This window comes from Lepidochelys kempii, chromosome 27, assembly GCF_965140285.1.
Source record: "Lepidochelys kempii isolate rLepKem1 chromosome 27, rLepKem1.hap1, whole genome shotgun sequence".
Classification (NCBI taxonomy): Eukaryota; Metazoa; Chordata; order Testudines; family Cheloniidae; genus Lepidochelys; species Lepidochelys kempii.
In genome coordinates, this window is record NC_136406.1 from 14,774,013 (window position 1) to 14,790,773 (window position 16,761).

Below are 16,761 nucleotides of genomic sequence, written 5' to 3' on the forward strand. Positions count from 1 at the left end.
CTCATTTAAAAACATCATTCAGCTAAAGTGAATTGAACATTTTCCCCTGTTTAAAGCAGCCCTTCTGTACCCCATCTAAAAACTCTTCAGAAAACATGTTTTTTAAAGTATTGATGTAGCTGACTTTTCTTCTTCAATAGGTCCTTAGCTGCCACCAAAGGGATATAGCTAGACATTCAAACCCACAAACTGCTGTGGGAAATACCAGAAACTCCTGGCATCACTAGATTAACTATAGAGAAAGAGGAATATGTATAAATAGCTGAGACATTCTTTGAACAGAGTTTGCTGGCATGTTCTTCCCAATCTGAGATAAAGAGGGCAATCTGGAAATGTCAGAGTCAGAAGAAGAAGAATAGTGCTGATAGATTTTAACTGATACATAAAGATTCTTACCCTGGAAACCTGAGCACAACGACACAGAGTGACCACATCCAGAAAAGAGAATATTCTGTAAAGAAAACAAAGAGAAACTTTATTTATAAAAAGGTATTTTGGTTATTTGCATCTAAAAATAAAAAAAGTGGAAAGCTTAAAAAAAAGCTTGAAGATAGAGAACTTCTTTGTAATGCAGATGAAAGCTTGACTGCAAATAAAAGTGCAGAACAAGCAGTTAACAAATGAAAGCAGAGTCCCAGATATTGGACTGCTATGAAATATTTAATCTTGTACCTTGTAGTATTTGCTGACAGAGTAAACTAAATGATTATTTAATCGAAACAGACGCTTCCTGCTACCTTGTAGCTCAGCAGTCAGAAATGTTCAATTAGTTAAGGAAATAGCAGGATAAAGAGTTATAGTTCAACACAAGAGAACAGTTGTACAAAATCTGTTTGTTTACCAGTGAAAAATCCCTTTATCCTTAACAGTTGCATAGCTCCGATGGCACTCAGTGGAGTGAATAACAAGTTAAACACCTCAGTAAAATATGAGGATCTGGTCCCACTTCAGGAATTTATATATAATTTCCTGCGATAATTAAGAATTAAATACTACAATATGAGAAATGATTAAAAGCATTGTCGTCCTCATGCCCCAAGGATGAGGTAGAAGGAGTATCTTGCTTTGAAATAGAAGGTAAGTGCAATTTGCATAAAGTCAGCGGAGTTCATTAGTGTACCTGTGTAATTGTCTAGGTCACGTGTGTTAGGAGTGAGATGGCTGGGTCACTCCTACATGGAATGCCATTCCTTTGCATGAGGGCACTCCTAAGTATTCTGAACAGTTTGGTGCATAGAAGTCCATCTACTTATTGCCCTATTTATCAGAATCCTAGAAGCAGATTGTTGTACTTTGTTATTTTTCACTGGGCTCAGTTTTTCTACTCTCAAGTCATTTAAACATATACAAATGAAGTACAAAATCCACTTAAACTCTGAAGAAATAAGGTGTTAAACACTGTTGAGAACCACTGGTCTAGCAGTAAGAGATGGGAAGACAAGCAGACTAACTGAGGAGAAGGGCGCAAAAGCATGGTTGGGGAACACTTGGAGTTTGGATCAAATAGAGATCAAAAAGACATTAAACAGCAAATGCTCATGATGGCAACTATAAAATTGAATTTATCACTCGGTCAATAGTTTATTGCAAAGACAAGACTTATTTAGTTAAGAGAAAAGACAGTACACATACCCATGCATATATGAAATGCGTGTATTAATATTTAAAATTGAAGAATTTTTAGAAAGAAGGAAACTTGTTAACATTTGCATTATATAAAGGGTTAAGGGGATAAGCTATTTTTTTTGTTACTCTGACAGGTAACTATTTACAAGGTATGGTCCGTTTACTTTCATTCAAGGTGCCTTTGTTACTGGAGTAAGTGTTTATATAAGGTTAGAAACATCAATGACTAATTTAACCCTATTCACCCCCAGATTTTGTCTACTGTACGTGGCTGTAGGGGATTTGTGGGTCAATTGAACTATTAAATCCCAGAATTTTCTGCACACACTTGAGGCATCCATTTTTTCCCTTTTACATAACAGGATTAGTTTTATTGTGGAAATATCTAGGTAATATTTTAAAACTGCTGTGATTATTATGCAGGCTTTGCTAGTGAGGAATTTGGTTAGATAATGTAGCCGATACACATCAAAGAGTTTCAAGGTGCCACAAAGAAGACAGAACTTCACAAACATAAATGCTCCCGAGCATTAAGCTAACCCAGGAAAGATGGGGCACCTAAAGACTCAATGCACCCCAACGCAGCAGGAAGTTGCTGCCATAATTACTGCCAGACTTGAACTAGGAGGGACCTGGGATGAGAGCTGAGGGCACTGTAGAAGTTGGGCAAGGATTTGGAAACCCTCCAGCAAGTTATTCCCCTCCTTCACCCCTAGTTTACTTCAGAAAACTCCTTCTCACTCCCAAGCCTCACCAACTTCTGATCTTTCTCCAGATGGGCAAGAGAGGAAGCTAAAACTGAAAAGAAACAGGAGTGAAGAGGCAAAGACTGATAGTAAGGGGGTGGAGTAGTACCTTTATATAAAGTGGATGATTGACAAATCTCTCTGCCTACTGCTTCCAGGTTGGTGGACACAGATACTGCAACAGTTGGGACCATGAGGTGCTCAAATGAACAGTCCTTTAGCATAAGTAGGAGGGGGCTGGCAGCACGGTGTTCTTGGTAAGGTGTCCATTGTTCTAGGCTTTACTTACTTCCTTTATTTGGGAGAGCCTGGATACAGTGACCTTCAAGGAGATCCTGCAAGACTCAGTTCATCCCTCCCCAAGAGGGTCTAGGACAGTGGTTCTCAACCATATGCGTCCCACAATGTGTTATGTGGACTGCATCCAATATTATCTGTATGGTCCTGAGGATGTCACATGGGCCGCTGCTGTGTGCTGATTGGGCAGCAAGCAGCCCAGGTCCACAGGTTGAGAACCTCTGGTCTTGGTGTAAGAGGTGGAAAGACAGGCTGGTTAACTCAGGAGAAGGGGGCAAAAGCAAGGTTTGGGAAACACTCGGAGTTTGGAAAATATTGTGGGTAGTTTGTTTTTCTTTGCATGATTTATAAGCCTGGCAAGATCCCTGGGCTAATGTGTTACAGAAACTGTTTTATATTAATTGTGAAATGCATCCACAGCTTGGGATTGTGCAATTTATTCTCTGCATCTAAGTCAGCGGTAAAGCTGGGGGGAAAAGGCACTTGAAATAATGAACAAACATGTACTGCTGACAAATTCCACTTTACATCATGTAAGAATTAGGAGGGGTTATCAAGGCTGCTGTTGCCGCCAACAAACCAGCAGGACAAAGCAGTTTATGAACATTAATGTCCATGCTTTGTATTCAAAGATAGTACAATTATTTTCACAAGGTAATCTGTAAGTAGCAAAGCCATGGGTTTGAAATTTTTCAGAAGTGGAGACTGGCAGCGTGGAATGACATGATATGCTACAGCAAATAGCATTATCAAAAGAAAGTGAAAAACTTTGACATCATTATCAGTGGAAGCATGTCTGCTGACTACCTTGAAAGGAAATAAGCTATTTATCACATCCACTTCTCATAAAGACAGACAAAAATTAATTCACAGACGTGTGCCTCGCTGGAGGTCTCATTTGTCAACATGCTGAAGGTCACCCTCATTAGCCATTTTGTTTAGCTTTGCTGTAGGAAATAGGATTGCAAGCCCTTGTTTTCATTAACCTTGTGACCTCTGGTGCTCAGCAACTCTGCACAGGCTCTTAAGTAGCTCTTTCCTGGACAGAGGAGAGAGGAGAGCGCAGCATGGGTGTGACAGAACAATAAGAAGCCTACAGCAGAGCATTGAGTGTTTTATCAGCAAAGCAGTTAAGGCCTTGTCTACCAGGGAAAGGTTTTTCAGTGTATTTTCCCGTTATAACTACAGCAAAAGAGTGCTTCTACACAGCTTTATTTATGCTGTCTTAAGTTACTTCCCTTGTGAATCATTGCATGCACAAAGCTCTGCGTTTTTTGTGTTTTTTTTTTAAAAATACCCACACAGCATTCTGGGCACATATCCCATGGTGCAGTGTTCTGCCACTGGATTCTACATATTCTATGATTTTTCTCGATGCAGTGTGAAATGCCAACCAGAAGTCTGTGGCTTGGGTCAAACTAAAACTCCCATAATTCATCTGTTTTCCGCAAGCCAGCATCATTTCTACGCAGTATTGAGGAAGCCCTACTGACTGCAGTGATCTGGACAGTCATTTACATAAACAGGCTCTTCCACATGTATGGACAGTTGTGTAGCCAGATAGCTTTGAATGAGTAGGGAGACAGCCACTGTCATGCCTCAATGATGCTTATGCTTAACAATCCGACCCACCTTGTAGCTTGGACACTGGTTACTTTCTCCAGACCTGAAGAAGAGCTCTGTGAAGCTCAAAAGCTCGTCTCTTTCACCAAGAGAAGATGGTCCAATAAAAGATACTACCTCATCTACTTTGTCTCTCCTATCCAGAGACCAACACAACAACAACACTGCAAACACCCTTTTGGCAGCCAGTCCACAGCAGGGTGGGAAAAGAACACTTACTTATTCTACAGTAACTGTAACACTTCAAGACATCAGAGTCCGAGTGGATTTCGCTATAGGAGCACATGGGCCTCCTGTGCACAAGAGGATTCTCTCTTTTTGGCCGAGCGGATCCGTTGGGGCAGTGCATCACCCTGGGCTACCTCATGCGCCCATCCAAGGGCATAAAAGATGGAGCACAGGCAACCTTCCTCCAGTTTCTTTGCAATAAAAAAGGCCAGTATAACTGAGGATTTCTAAGAGTGGGAAGGGAGAGAAGGCAGTGGGATCCACATTGACTATATCATCTCGAAGGACCACAGTTACTGCAGGGTAAGTAATAATCCTTTCGGTGTTAGAGTTGACCCCATTGTGGGACACCTACAAGCAACATCTCCTGAGGACAGTGGGAATGAGGAGTTCAAGCTGAATCAGTTGAACAGCGATTGAAATACTGCTCACCTGGCAGCCAAGTCTAAGGCATGGTGTTTAACAAAGGTCAGTGAGTTGCCACCTTACAGATTTGATACCGGCACATTCTTGAAGCAGATGGAGGACACTGCTTGTGTCCTGGTGGAGTGAGAGGCTCACCAGCCAGCTAACACAGCGAGATACGCTGTTATCCATTTCAATGTTCTCTGTGAAGAGATGGCTTGACTTTTAAAATGTCTGGCTATGGCTATAAACAGACAGGGAGACAGTTTGAATTGTTTGGTCCTTTCAATATACATTCATAGATTCCAAGGCCAGAAGGGACCACTGTTATCATCTATTCTGACCTCCTGTGTAACAGGCCAGAGAACTTCACCAAAATAATTTCTATCTTTTAGGGTGTGCAATTTCTCATCTCCCAGCACAGAGCATTCTTTTTCCCAAAACTAAGGTAGGCTGACTGACTGGTCTAGATGAAAATTTTAGACCACTTTCTGCACTATTTCAGGAAGGTCCAAATTAAAGTAGTAACCAAAAATATGGGGGGTGCAGGAGGGCTGGTTATGACAGAACTTGTCTAGAAGAGGAGTATGAAGCTCAAAAGAAAAGTAGCAGATAGGAGACTTACCAAGTTCTATCTCACTGCCACAGATAGTCAGAAGGAGCTGAGGGAGGGTTGCAATCACTTTATCCTTTATGCAAAAAGAAAAGCAGTACTTGTGGCACCTTAGAGACTAACCAATTTATTTGAGCATAAGCTTTCGTGAGCTACAGCTCACTTCATCGGATGCATACTGTGAAAAGTGTAGAAGATCTTTTTATATACACACAAAGCATGAAAAAATACCTCCTCCCACCCCACTCTCCTCCTAGTAATAGCTTATCTAAAGTGATCACTCTCCTTACAATGTGTATGATAATCAAGTTGGGCCATTTCCAGCACAAATCCAGGTTCTCTCACACACCTCCCCCCGCACCCACAAACCCAGCAGGAGAGTGGGTTTGTGGGTGTGTGGGGGGGGCGGGGGTGAGAAAACCTGGATTTGTGCTGGAAATGGCCCACCTTGATTATCATACACATTGTAAGGAGAGTGATCACTTTAGATAAGCTATTACCAGGAGGAGAGTGGGGTGGGAGGAGGTATTTTTTCATGCTTTGTGTGTATATAAAAAGATCTTCTACACTTTTCACAGTATGCATCCGATGAAGTGAGCTGTAGCTCACGAAAGCTTATGCTCAAATAAATTGGTTAGTCTCTAAGGTGCCACAAGTCCTCCTTTTCTTTTTGCGAATACAGACTAACACGGCTGTCACTCTGAAATTTATCCTTTATGCCCTTACACAGAAGCATGAAGGACAACAAACTCTGCTAATCAGAAAATTTCAATCTCATATGCACAAGGCACATGCACACCTGCTGTAGGGTCCACACCGACATACTGGAAGTATGACCGCTTTTTTCAACCTCATTTTCTGGTGCTAACATGCATTTCATTATTACACCCAGCTCTGACTCCAGTACTGGGTGTTCAGAAAGGAATCCAATACCTTGTCTGAAATCTTTTAATAAATCCTCAGCATACAAATGTCATACTTAATTTGAGGGAAGATATCAGCCAATGTATCAGCCGTCATGTGAGGACTACGGGCATGTTGGAAGCGAGGAAAATACTTTTATTGTCTCTCTGGATTCTTGTTACATGAAGCACAAGTATCTATAGAACACAACCACAGCTAAACCATAAGGCAAGCTCACTTTCCACAAATTATAATTCTTCTTCCTCCATAGAAATTCCAAGCCATTAATAAATATTCCAGTAACAGGACCCAAGGTATAAAGGATGCTAACATGGCTGACAATTGCCCCTTTCACCCTTGAGGGTACACCTCTGAGGTCAGAGTAAATAAAAGCACATGAAAAGTTTTCCTGATCCTAAAAGTCCATCTCTGTATGGTCCAATATACGTAGATTACAGGGTTCTTAATCTTACTTTTCATTTCTCTTGCCACACCTCCCTCAATAGCCTCCCTGCACTCTTCTTGTGGGGTTTTTGACTGCCCAAGCTAGACTGGTTGCTTGGGAGTGGTTGCCTGACAATGACTAGGTTCATGGAAGACAAACAAATTTAAAATCATTCTCTTAAATAGCTAATAAGATTACTCTTTTTTTTTTTTTTTTTTAAAAAGGCAAAAAAGACACTTCTAAATGCTGTCTGCACTACTTTTCCCCTAGTCTTTTCTCACGGATACCAAAGAACGACTCAGCAGAATCAGACTATGAACGAATACTGTTTCAGCAAGTCAATGCTCTGCTGTGCACATTGGCTGCTTCACAACTTGGCTCAAGCTTGTAGCACCTCACAGTTGCTGGAGAGAACACAGGAGCACACTGAATGCCCTGAAGTTCGTTTTCCAATGTAACTCCAAGGACAGGCTTTTCTCCTCAGAGAAACTGCTAGAGGGGAAAAACAGGTTGCCCTGCATGGCTAGGCAATGATGAAACAGGGTTCCTCCTCCAATACACACACAGTATGGGTGATAATTAAATACTGGACTTCTCCTCACCCTAATCTGAATTATGCAGTCTGCACAGTAGAAACAGAACATAAAAACCCAAGCATAGATAATCCAACCCTACTTAAACATTTTTTGTTAATATCCCATGACTGGTTTAAAATGAGACTGTACAACAGGGAAGCATTGTGTGCTTTCAGAAGTTTGGAAGAGATCTAACTAGTCCTTTCTAGATCCTACATATAGCAACGTTCATTTACTAAAGAGAGGTTTCAGAGTAACAGCCGTGTTAGTCTGTATTCGCAAAAAGAAAAGGAGTACTTGCGGCACCTTAGAGACTAACCAATTTATTTGAGCATAAGCTTTCGTAGCTCACGAAAGCTTATGCTCAAATAAATTGGTTAGTCTCTAAGGTGCCACAAGTACTCCTTTTCTTTTTACTAAAGAGAGCCACCTCTTGGAGTTGTTCCAAATTATTTTGGAGGATATGACTCTGGGCATAAAAATATTGTACAAAACATCCTTCTAGTTCACTGTACAGCTCTACATTGTTATTTACTAGGCTAATAAAGATAGCTATCAGTCGGAATCAAACCTTGAGAAGTTGGTTAAAAAAAATTAGCAGGTTATTTAATAGTATATCTGCATGAAGACTCTTCTAGTTTTGATTTACTGGATGAAGAAAATCAGCTATAATTTCAAACAACCATGAAAATACTCATTTTGCTTTTAAGTTCTACACAGCATTTATTTTGATGAAATACATCTGCTGACATTTGACTGCTATGTTGTCGTACTTGCCTTTTCCCCCCCTCACAGAGGAGTGGCAGCAAGAATATAATCCATGCCGTTTAACTTCTGTTCAAACAGTCATTGGAGGGGGAGAGGCAGACACTTATCTAAATATTATCAGCATTAACCCAAGTCAAATCTGTTTCCTATGAGAGAGATTAAGTAATTCCATTGGAAAGCAACAAATTATGACCACTCTTCAATAACAGTAGGACCAAGGGGTTCAGAAAAGCTTTGTGAAAGGGCAGGATACTGCCTGCTCTGGTAGTACTAGCAGAGTCTACAGCAAGGTAAGTCGCCAAAATATATTCTATGAAGAAACGTCCAGCACATTTCTATCGTTCCAACTTCTTCAAATCCAGTCAGGATTTTCTGAGAGATTCTTTACTCTCTCCCATCACCACCACCATTTCCTCTGACAACACAGAGTTTTGCCTTTGACGTCAAGGTGAGCTGGATGAGGCCTTTAAAGATATGCAGCTGTCAAAAGGCTACCATCCATTGTATCGCTTTGACCTTCAACCCAGCCTATTCAAGTCATAAGAACAGCCATATTAGGTCAGACCACAGGTCCATCTAGGCCAGTATCCTGTCTTCCGACAGTGGCCAATGCCAGGTACCCCAGAGGGAATGAACAGAACAGGTAATCATCATGATCCATCCCCTGTCGCCTATTCCCAGCTTCTGGCAAACAGTCAAGCTCTGTTCCCTTCCTATTAAGTTGGTTCCTATGGCCTGACCAAGTAGGCACAGACTACGGTTTGCTGAGCCTCCAATAGGTGAGCCATTCAATTGTGTGCTGTTCTTCACTCATTTGGAGCAGAAATAAAGCTACCGAAGGAGAAATCAATATGGAGGTAGATGCAAAGCCACTGCGCTGTATGCTGAGACAAGGCAGGAGATTATGGGGCAGCAGAGCGGGGACCGAACAGAAGGCAATCAAACCAGGAGGGGGAGGATTTTAAAGCTGCGTGACCTTATTGTGAACCAATTTGGAAAAGGCAAACTCCTTAGGGCCAGGGAGACCAAGCCAGAGAAATGTATATTTGTGGAGTAAAAATTCCTTAGGAAACTAGTAGATACCACCATTTCTCTAGGAAAAAACTCTTTCTGACTTCCCAGTGGAGTTTGGCCTACATTCAAAAGTCAATTGGCAGCTTGCCTTAACGTATGAATGCCCTTTCTCAATGGACTATCGATGCAATCATGTTAGATAGTACAGAAACTATTGGCACGCAGCTATTTTGGCAAAACAGATGTCTAAATTAACCACAACTAGTGCCAAAAATGAAACATGAATTCACCTTTCAGAGTCAATAAGCCAGCTGTTGGCCTGTCTCAGGGAGGGAGCATCTAAATTCATTGCTACACAAACCAAGCAGCTCGACATTGTCCAAATAGAAGTTGGCAGCTGTGCTGGAATGAGAAGGCGATAAACTGAATTCCACCTTTTGATGGTTTGGCTCTTTTAGAAATGTACATTTTTTAAAAAGGTGTAAGCCCCTAGGGTATGTCTACACTACGGAATAAGGTTGAATTTATAGAAGTCGGTTTTTTAGAAATCGGTTTTATATATTCAAGTGTGTGTGTCCCCACAGAAAATGCTCTAAGTACATTAAGTGCATTAACTCGGCGGAATGCTTCCACAGTACCGAGGCTAGAGTCGACTTAAGGAGCATTGCACTGTGGATAGCTATCCCACAGTTCCCGCAGTCTCCGCTGCCCAGTGGAATTCTGGGTTGAGATCCCAATGCCTGATGGGGCTAAAACATTGTCGCCGGTGGTTCTGGGTACATATCGTCAGGCCCCCCTTCCCTCCCTCCCTCCATGAAAGCAAGGGCAGACAATCGTTTCGCGCCTTTTTTCCTCAGTTACCTGTGCAGACACCATACCACGGCAAGCATGGAGCCCGCTCAGGTAACCGTCACCCTATGTCTCCTGGGTGCTGGCAGACGCGGTACGGCATTGCTACACAGTAGCAGCAACCCATTGCCTTCTGGCAGCAGACGGTGCAGTATGACTGGTAGCCGTTCTTGTCGTGTCCGAGGTGCTCCTGGCCACGTCGGCTGGGAGCGCCTGGGCAGACATGGGCGCAGGGACTAAATCTGGAGTGACTTGACCAGGTCATTCTCTTTAGTCCTGCAGTTAGTCCTATTGAACCGTCTTATGGTGAGCAGGCAGGCGATACGGATTGCTAGCAGTCGTACTGTACCATCTTCTGCCGGGCAGGCAAGAGATGAGGATGGCTAGCAGTCGTACTGTACCATCTTCTGCCGAGCAGCCATGAGATGTGGATGGCATGCAGTCCTTCTGCACCGTCTGCTGCCAGCCAAAGATGTAAAAGATAGATGGAGTGGATCAAAACAAGAAATAGACCAGATTTGTTTTGTACTCATTTGCCTCCTCCCCTGTCTAGGGGACTCATTCCTCTAGGTCACACTGCAGTCACTCACAGAGAAGGTGCAGCGAGGTAAATCTAGCCATGTATCAATCAGAGGCCAGGCTAACCTCCTTGTTCCAATAAGAACAATAACTTAGGTGCACCATTTCTTATTGGAACCCTCCGTGAAGTCCTGCCTGAAATACCCCTTGATGTAAAGCCACCCCCTTTGTTGATTTTAGCTCCCTGAAGCCAACCGTGTAAGCCATGTCCTCAGTTGCCCCTCCCTGCATCAGAGCAACGGCAGACAATCGTTCCGTGCCTTTTTTCTGTGCGGATGCCATACCAAGGCAAGCATGGAGGCCGCTCAGCTCACTTTGGCAATTAGGAGCACATTAAACACCACACGCATTATCCAGCAGTATATGCAGCACCAGAACCTGGCAAAGCGATACCGGGCGAGGAGGCGACGTCAGCGCAGTCACGTGAGTGATCAGGACATGGACACAGATTTCTCTGAAAGCATGGGCCCTGCCAGTGCATGCATCATGGTGCTAATGGGGCAGGTTCATGCTGTGGAACGCCGATTCTGGGCTCGGGAAACAAGCACAGACTGGTGGGACCGCATAGTGTTGCGGGTCTGGGACGATTCCCAGTGGCTGCGAAACTTTCGCATGCATAAGGGCACTTTCATGGAACTTTGTGACTTGCTTTCCCCTGCCCTGAGGCACATGAATACCAAGATGAGAGCAGCCCTCACAGTTGAGAAGTGAGTGGCGATAGCCCTGTGGAAGCTTGCAACGCCAGACAGCTACCGGTCAGTTGGGAATCAATTTGGAGTGGGCAAATCTACTGTGGGGGTGCTGTGATGCAAGTAGCCCACACAATCAAAGATCTGCTGATATCAAGGGTAGTGACCCTGGGAAATGTGCAGGTCATAGTGGATGGCTTTGCGGCAATGGGATTCCCTAACTGTGGTGAGGCCATAGACGGAACCCATATCCCTATCTTGGCACCGGAGCACCAAGCCGCTGAGTACATAAGCCGCAAGCTGTACTTTTCGATAGTGCTGCAAGCTCTGGTGGATCACAAGGGACGTTTCACCAACATCAACGTGGGATGGCCGGGAAAGGTGCATGACGCTCGCATCTTCAGGAACTCTGGTCTGTTTCAAAAGCTGCAGGAAGGGACTTTATTCCCAGACCAGAAAATAACTGTTGGGGATGTTGAAATGCCTATATGTATCCTTGGGGACCCAGCCTACCCCTTAATGCCATGGCTCATGAAGCTGTACACAGGCAGCCTGGACAGTAGTCAGGAGCTGTTCAACTACAGGCTGAGCAAGTGCAGAATGGTGGTAGAATGTGCATTTGGACGTTTAAAGGCGCGCTGGTGCAGTTTACTGACTCGCTTAGACCTCAGCGAAATCAATATTCCCACTGTTCTTACTGCTTGCTGTGTGCTCCACAATATCTGTGAGAGTAAGGGGGAGACGTTTATGGCGGGGTGGGACGTTGAGGCAAATCGCCTGGCTGCTGGTTACGCGCAGCCAGACACCAGGGCGGTTAGAAGAGCACAGGAGGGCGCGGTACGCATCAGAGAAGCTTTGAAAACCAGTTTCATGACTGGCCAGGCTACAGTGTGAAAGTTCTGTTTGTTTCTCCTTGATGAAACCCCCCGCCCCTTGGTTCACTCTACTTCCCTGTAAGCTAACCACTCTCCCCTCCTCCCTTCAATCACCGCTTGCAGAGGCAATAAAGTCATTGTTGCTTCACATTCATGCATTCTTTATTCATTCATCACACAAATAGGGGGATGACTACCAAGGTAGCCCAGGAGGGGTGGTGGAGGAGGGAAGGAAAATGCCACATAGCACTTTAAAAGTTTACAACTTTAAAATTTATTGAATGCCAGCCTTCTTTTTATTGGGCAATCCTCTGTGGTGGAGTGGCTGGTTGGCCGGAGGCCCCCCCACCGCGTTCTTGGGCATCTGGGTGTGGAGGCTATGGAACTTGGGGAGGAGGGCGGTTGGTTACAGAGGGGCTGCAGTGGCAGTCTGTGCTCCAGCTGCCTTTGCTGCAGCTCAACCATACGCTGGAGCATACTGGTTTGGTCCTCCAGCAGCCTCAGCATTGAATCCTGCCTCCTCTCATCACGCTGCCGCCACATTTGAGCTTCAGCCCTGTCTTCAGCCCGCCACTTACTCTCTTCAGCCCGCCACCTCTGCTCCCGGTCATTTTGTGCTTTCCTGCACTCTGACATTATTTGCCTCCATGCATTCGTCTGTGCTCTGTCAGTGTGGGAGGACAGCATGAGCTCGGAGAACATTTCATCACGAGTGCGTTTTTTTTTTTTCTTTCTAAGCTTCACTAGCCTCTGGGAAGGAGAAGATCCTGTGATCATTGAAACACATGCAGCTGGTGGAGAAAAAAAAAAGGGACAGCGGTATTTAAAAAGACACATTTTATAAAATAGTGGCTACACTCTTTCAGGGTAAACCTTGCTGTTAACATTACATACATAGCACATGTGCTTTTGTTACAAGGTCACATTTTACCTCCCCCCACCGCGTGGCTACCCCCTCAACCTTCCCCCCTCCCTGTGGCTAACAGCGGGGAACATTTCTGTTTAGCCACAGGCAAACAGCCCAGCAGGAATGGGCTCCTCTGAGTGTCCCCTGAAGAAAAGCACTCTATTTCAACCAGGTGACCATGAATTATATCTCACTCTCCTGAGGATAACACAGAGAGATAAAGAACGGATGTTGTTTGAACGCCAGCAAACATACACTGCAATGCTTTGTTGTACAATGATTCCCGAGTACGTGTTACTGGCCTGTAGTGGTAAAGTGTCCTACCATGAAGGACGCAATAAGGCTGCCCTCCCCAGAAACCTTTTGCAAAGGCTTTGGGAGTACATCCAGGAGAGCCACGAATGCCAGGGCAAAGTAATCCTTTCACATGCTTGCTTTTAAACCACGTATAGTATTTTAAAAGGTACACTCACCGGAGGTCCCTTCTCCGGCTGCTGGGTCCAGGAGGCAGCCTTGGGTGGGTTCGGGGAGTACTGGCTCCAGGTCCAGGGTGAGAAACAGTTCCTGGCTGTCGGGAAAACCGGTTTCTCCGCTTGCTTGCTGTGAGCTATCTAAACCTCATCATCATCATCATCTTCGTCCCCAAAACATGCTTCTGTATTGCCTCCATCTCCATTGAAGGAGTCAAACAACACTGCTGGGGTAGTGGTGGCTGAACCCCCTAAAATGGCGTGCAGCTCATCATAGAAGCGGCATGTTTGGGGCTCTGACCCGGAGCGGCCGTTCGCCTCTCTCGTTTTCTGGTAGGCTTGCCTCAGCTCCTTCAGTTTCACGCGGCACTGCTTCGGGTCCCTGTTATGGCCTCTGTCCTTCATGCCCTGGGAGATTTTGACAAAGGTTTTGGCATTTCAAAAACCAGAACGGAGTTCTGATAGCACGGATTCCTCTCCCCATACCGCGATCAGATCCCGTACCTCCCGTTCGGTCCATGCTGAAGCTCTTTTGCGATTCTGGGACTCCATCATGGTCACCTCTGCTGATGAGCTCTGCATGGTCACCTGCAGCTTGCCACGCTGGCCAAACAGGAAATGAGATTCAAAACTTCGCGGTTCTTTTCCTGTCTACCTGGCCAGTGCATCTGAGTTGAGAGTGCTGTCCTGAGCGGTCACAATGGAGCACTCTGGGATAGCTCCCGGAGGCCAATACCGTCGAATTGTGTCCACAGTACCCCAAATTCGAGCCGACAAGGCCGATTTAAGCGCTAATCCACTTGTCAGGGGTGGAGTAAGGAAATCGATTTTAAGAGCCCTTTAAGTCGAAATAAAGGGCTTAATCGTGTGGACGGGTGCAGGTTTACATCGATTTAATGCTGCTAAATTCGACCTAAAGTCCTAGTGTAGACCAGGGCCTAGAAACTCATCTGGTGGCAACAGAGAGAGACAGCTGAAGCAGGTACAGAAATATCATTGGGGGGGAGAAGAGAAGGGAGGAGCAGAGACCCAGCCTGAGTACCTCAACCCTAATGCTCCCTGGACTCAGATCTGTGAAGAGACTTCTGGTGCAGTAGGGTACATGCCATTCCACCCCTCACTCCAGCCATAGAAACGTGGCAGCAAATACTGCTGGGAGTAGCCAGCCAGAGACTCAGATGGGCAGAAGCAGAGATAAGTGGCTGAAGCAGGGACATGCAGACTCTGAGATCAAGGCGGGGGGGGGGGGAGAGGTGTTGTACTATTTAAAATAGCATTTGTTGTGGACATTCTTCCTTTTTGCTGATTGACTGTTCACTCCAGTTTTCCCTGCCCCTTCCCTTACAGTTTCTTTACTCCAGCCTCACATCCAGTCTTCCATGTACCCCTGATTTCCTACCCCCCTTTAATGTGACCTCTACCTTCCTTGTCTCTTGAAATAATCCTCTCCCAACAAAGCTCCATCCTGCAAAATTAAAAAAAAACAAAACACAAAATCATGGCACTACCATGACTTTTGTGAAACTTCATAGTGTTCACCTGCTTATATGTTACATCACTCCCCCGAACACTTTGTCTGTCTTGTCTATTTAGATTGTAAACTCTTCAGGACAGTGCTCTTATTCTATATTTGCACACTGAGATCCCTAGGCATTACCATAACACAAAAATATTTGGGGCCAATCCTGGAATTTGAATGGAGATTTTGACAGCAAGATCATACAGACTGATAATTATGCTGTACAACGGGCTTCTCATTAGAGGGATACACTCACAGAACGCAAGAGTCAAGTCACTATTTCCAACAATATTGTGGGCCATGTAGCCACAGCAGAACTGCTTAGTCACTGGTTTAAAATCTCCTGCTCAGGATTCAAAAGAGAAACATTTAGCAGATTTGCTCTCATATAAGTTCACATCAAGCATAGCTTTTTGGATTCAGCAGGGGGATGGAAATCACAGACTCTAAACCCATAAGAGACCATTGTGATTATCTAGTCTGACCTCCTATATAACAGGCCCCAGAACATCCTCAAAATAGTTCTTAGAGCATGTCTTTCAGAAAAACATCCAATCTTGATTTAAAAATTGACCTTGGTAAATTGTTTTAATAGTTAATTACTCACTGTCAAAAATTATGCCTTATTTCCAGCCTGGAACACTTAAATTACTATTAATCTGTGCCTCCATTTCCTTATCTGTAGAAAGGGCAATGAATCCATTCCTATGTATTCACAAAAGTGTTTAGATAAAGACCATCTGAAGATGTAAAGTGCCGTAGGTCTTCACCAAAAACCTCAGCAGCTAGGCAGGATGAGAGAATGATAATAAATTCACACAGATTTCTACACTGTGTGGGTGATAAGGTCTATTGTCCGCCCATTTTGCACCCTCCCACAACGGAATGGGCGCAAGTACAGTTTTTCACTTCACAACCACATACATGATACATCAATACCATCCTCAGAATGGCCAAACTGGGGAACGAGAAATTATCCAGCAGCATTGCTGACACACACAAGTCTTTGTCTTGTAGACACTGACATTCATTTACAGGAGATCCCCTTAGACAAATGCATCCAAGTCTCTTTCAAAGGCTGCACTGTCAATCTGCAGTAATTAATTTTCACAGAATGCAAATGATGGATTCCAGCAAGCCAAACCCTTACTTAGGAACTTTAACTTTTATAAACTCATGCTCCTTATTCCTTTTAAAAACAAAGTTTAGCATAACCCTGAACACAAAACACAATTCATCAGCGTGTACCAAGAAAAAGTGACATCAAGGGATGAACTACTATTACCATTCCCATACTAAAAACGCATCCAGCCCTGGGAGCTTTGTCTGCACTATTGCTTCCATTGACGAACACAAGTGGAAATTTTTTGAGAGAGCAAAATACCTTAGTAGACATGACCAGAGAGAGAAAAAGCTCTTCCTCCTAACATCTTGCAACAACTTCCCTAGATTCTGAAAGGGCCTACTGACCCCTCTGAGACCTTTCCATTCTGACTACAGTGCCAGAAATCTCATCCAAGCTCTGATCATCTATTCCCTTCTGGCCTTGATGCCTGCAACCTTTCCCCCCCCCCTCAAGCCCATTCAAATGCCGCTACTAACATCTTTCTAGCTTGTCACCAACTGTGTC

At 44.3% G+C, this 16,761-nt stretch overlaps 1 protein-coding gene across 12 annotated transcripts in view; it reads right to left on the reverse strand.

Annotated features, from left to right (window-relative positions):
* FBXL20 (F-box and leucine rich repeat protein 20) overlaps positions 1 to 16,761 on the reverse strand; it is a 70,123-nt gene that overhangs the window by 32,722 nt on the left and 20,640 nt on the right. For all 12 annotated transcript variants that reach the window (XR_012156388.2, XR_012156389.2, XM_073325968.2 and 9 more), the window contains one exon: positions 397 to 451. Coding sequence is in view for 10 of the 12 variants with exons in the window: in XM_073325968.2 (XP_073182069.2) it covers positions 397 to 451 (55 nt within the window). In the remaining 2 variants the exon portion in view is untranslated. The remainder of the gene's footprint in view (positions 1 to 396; positions 452 to 16,761) is intronic.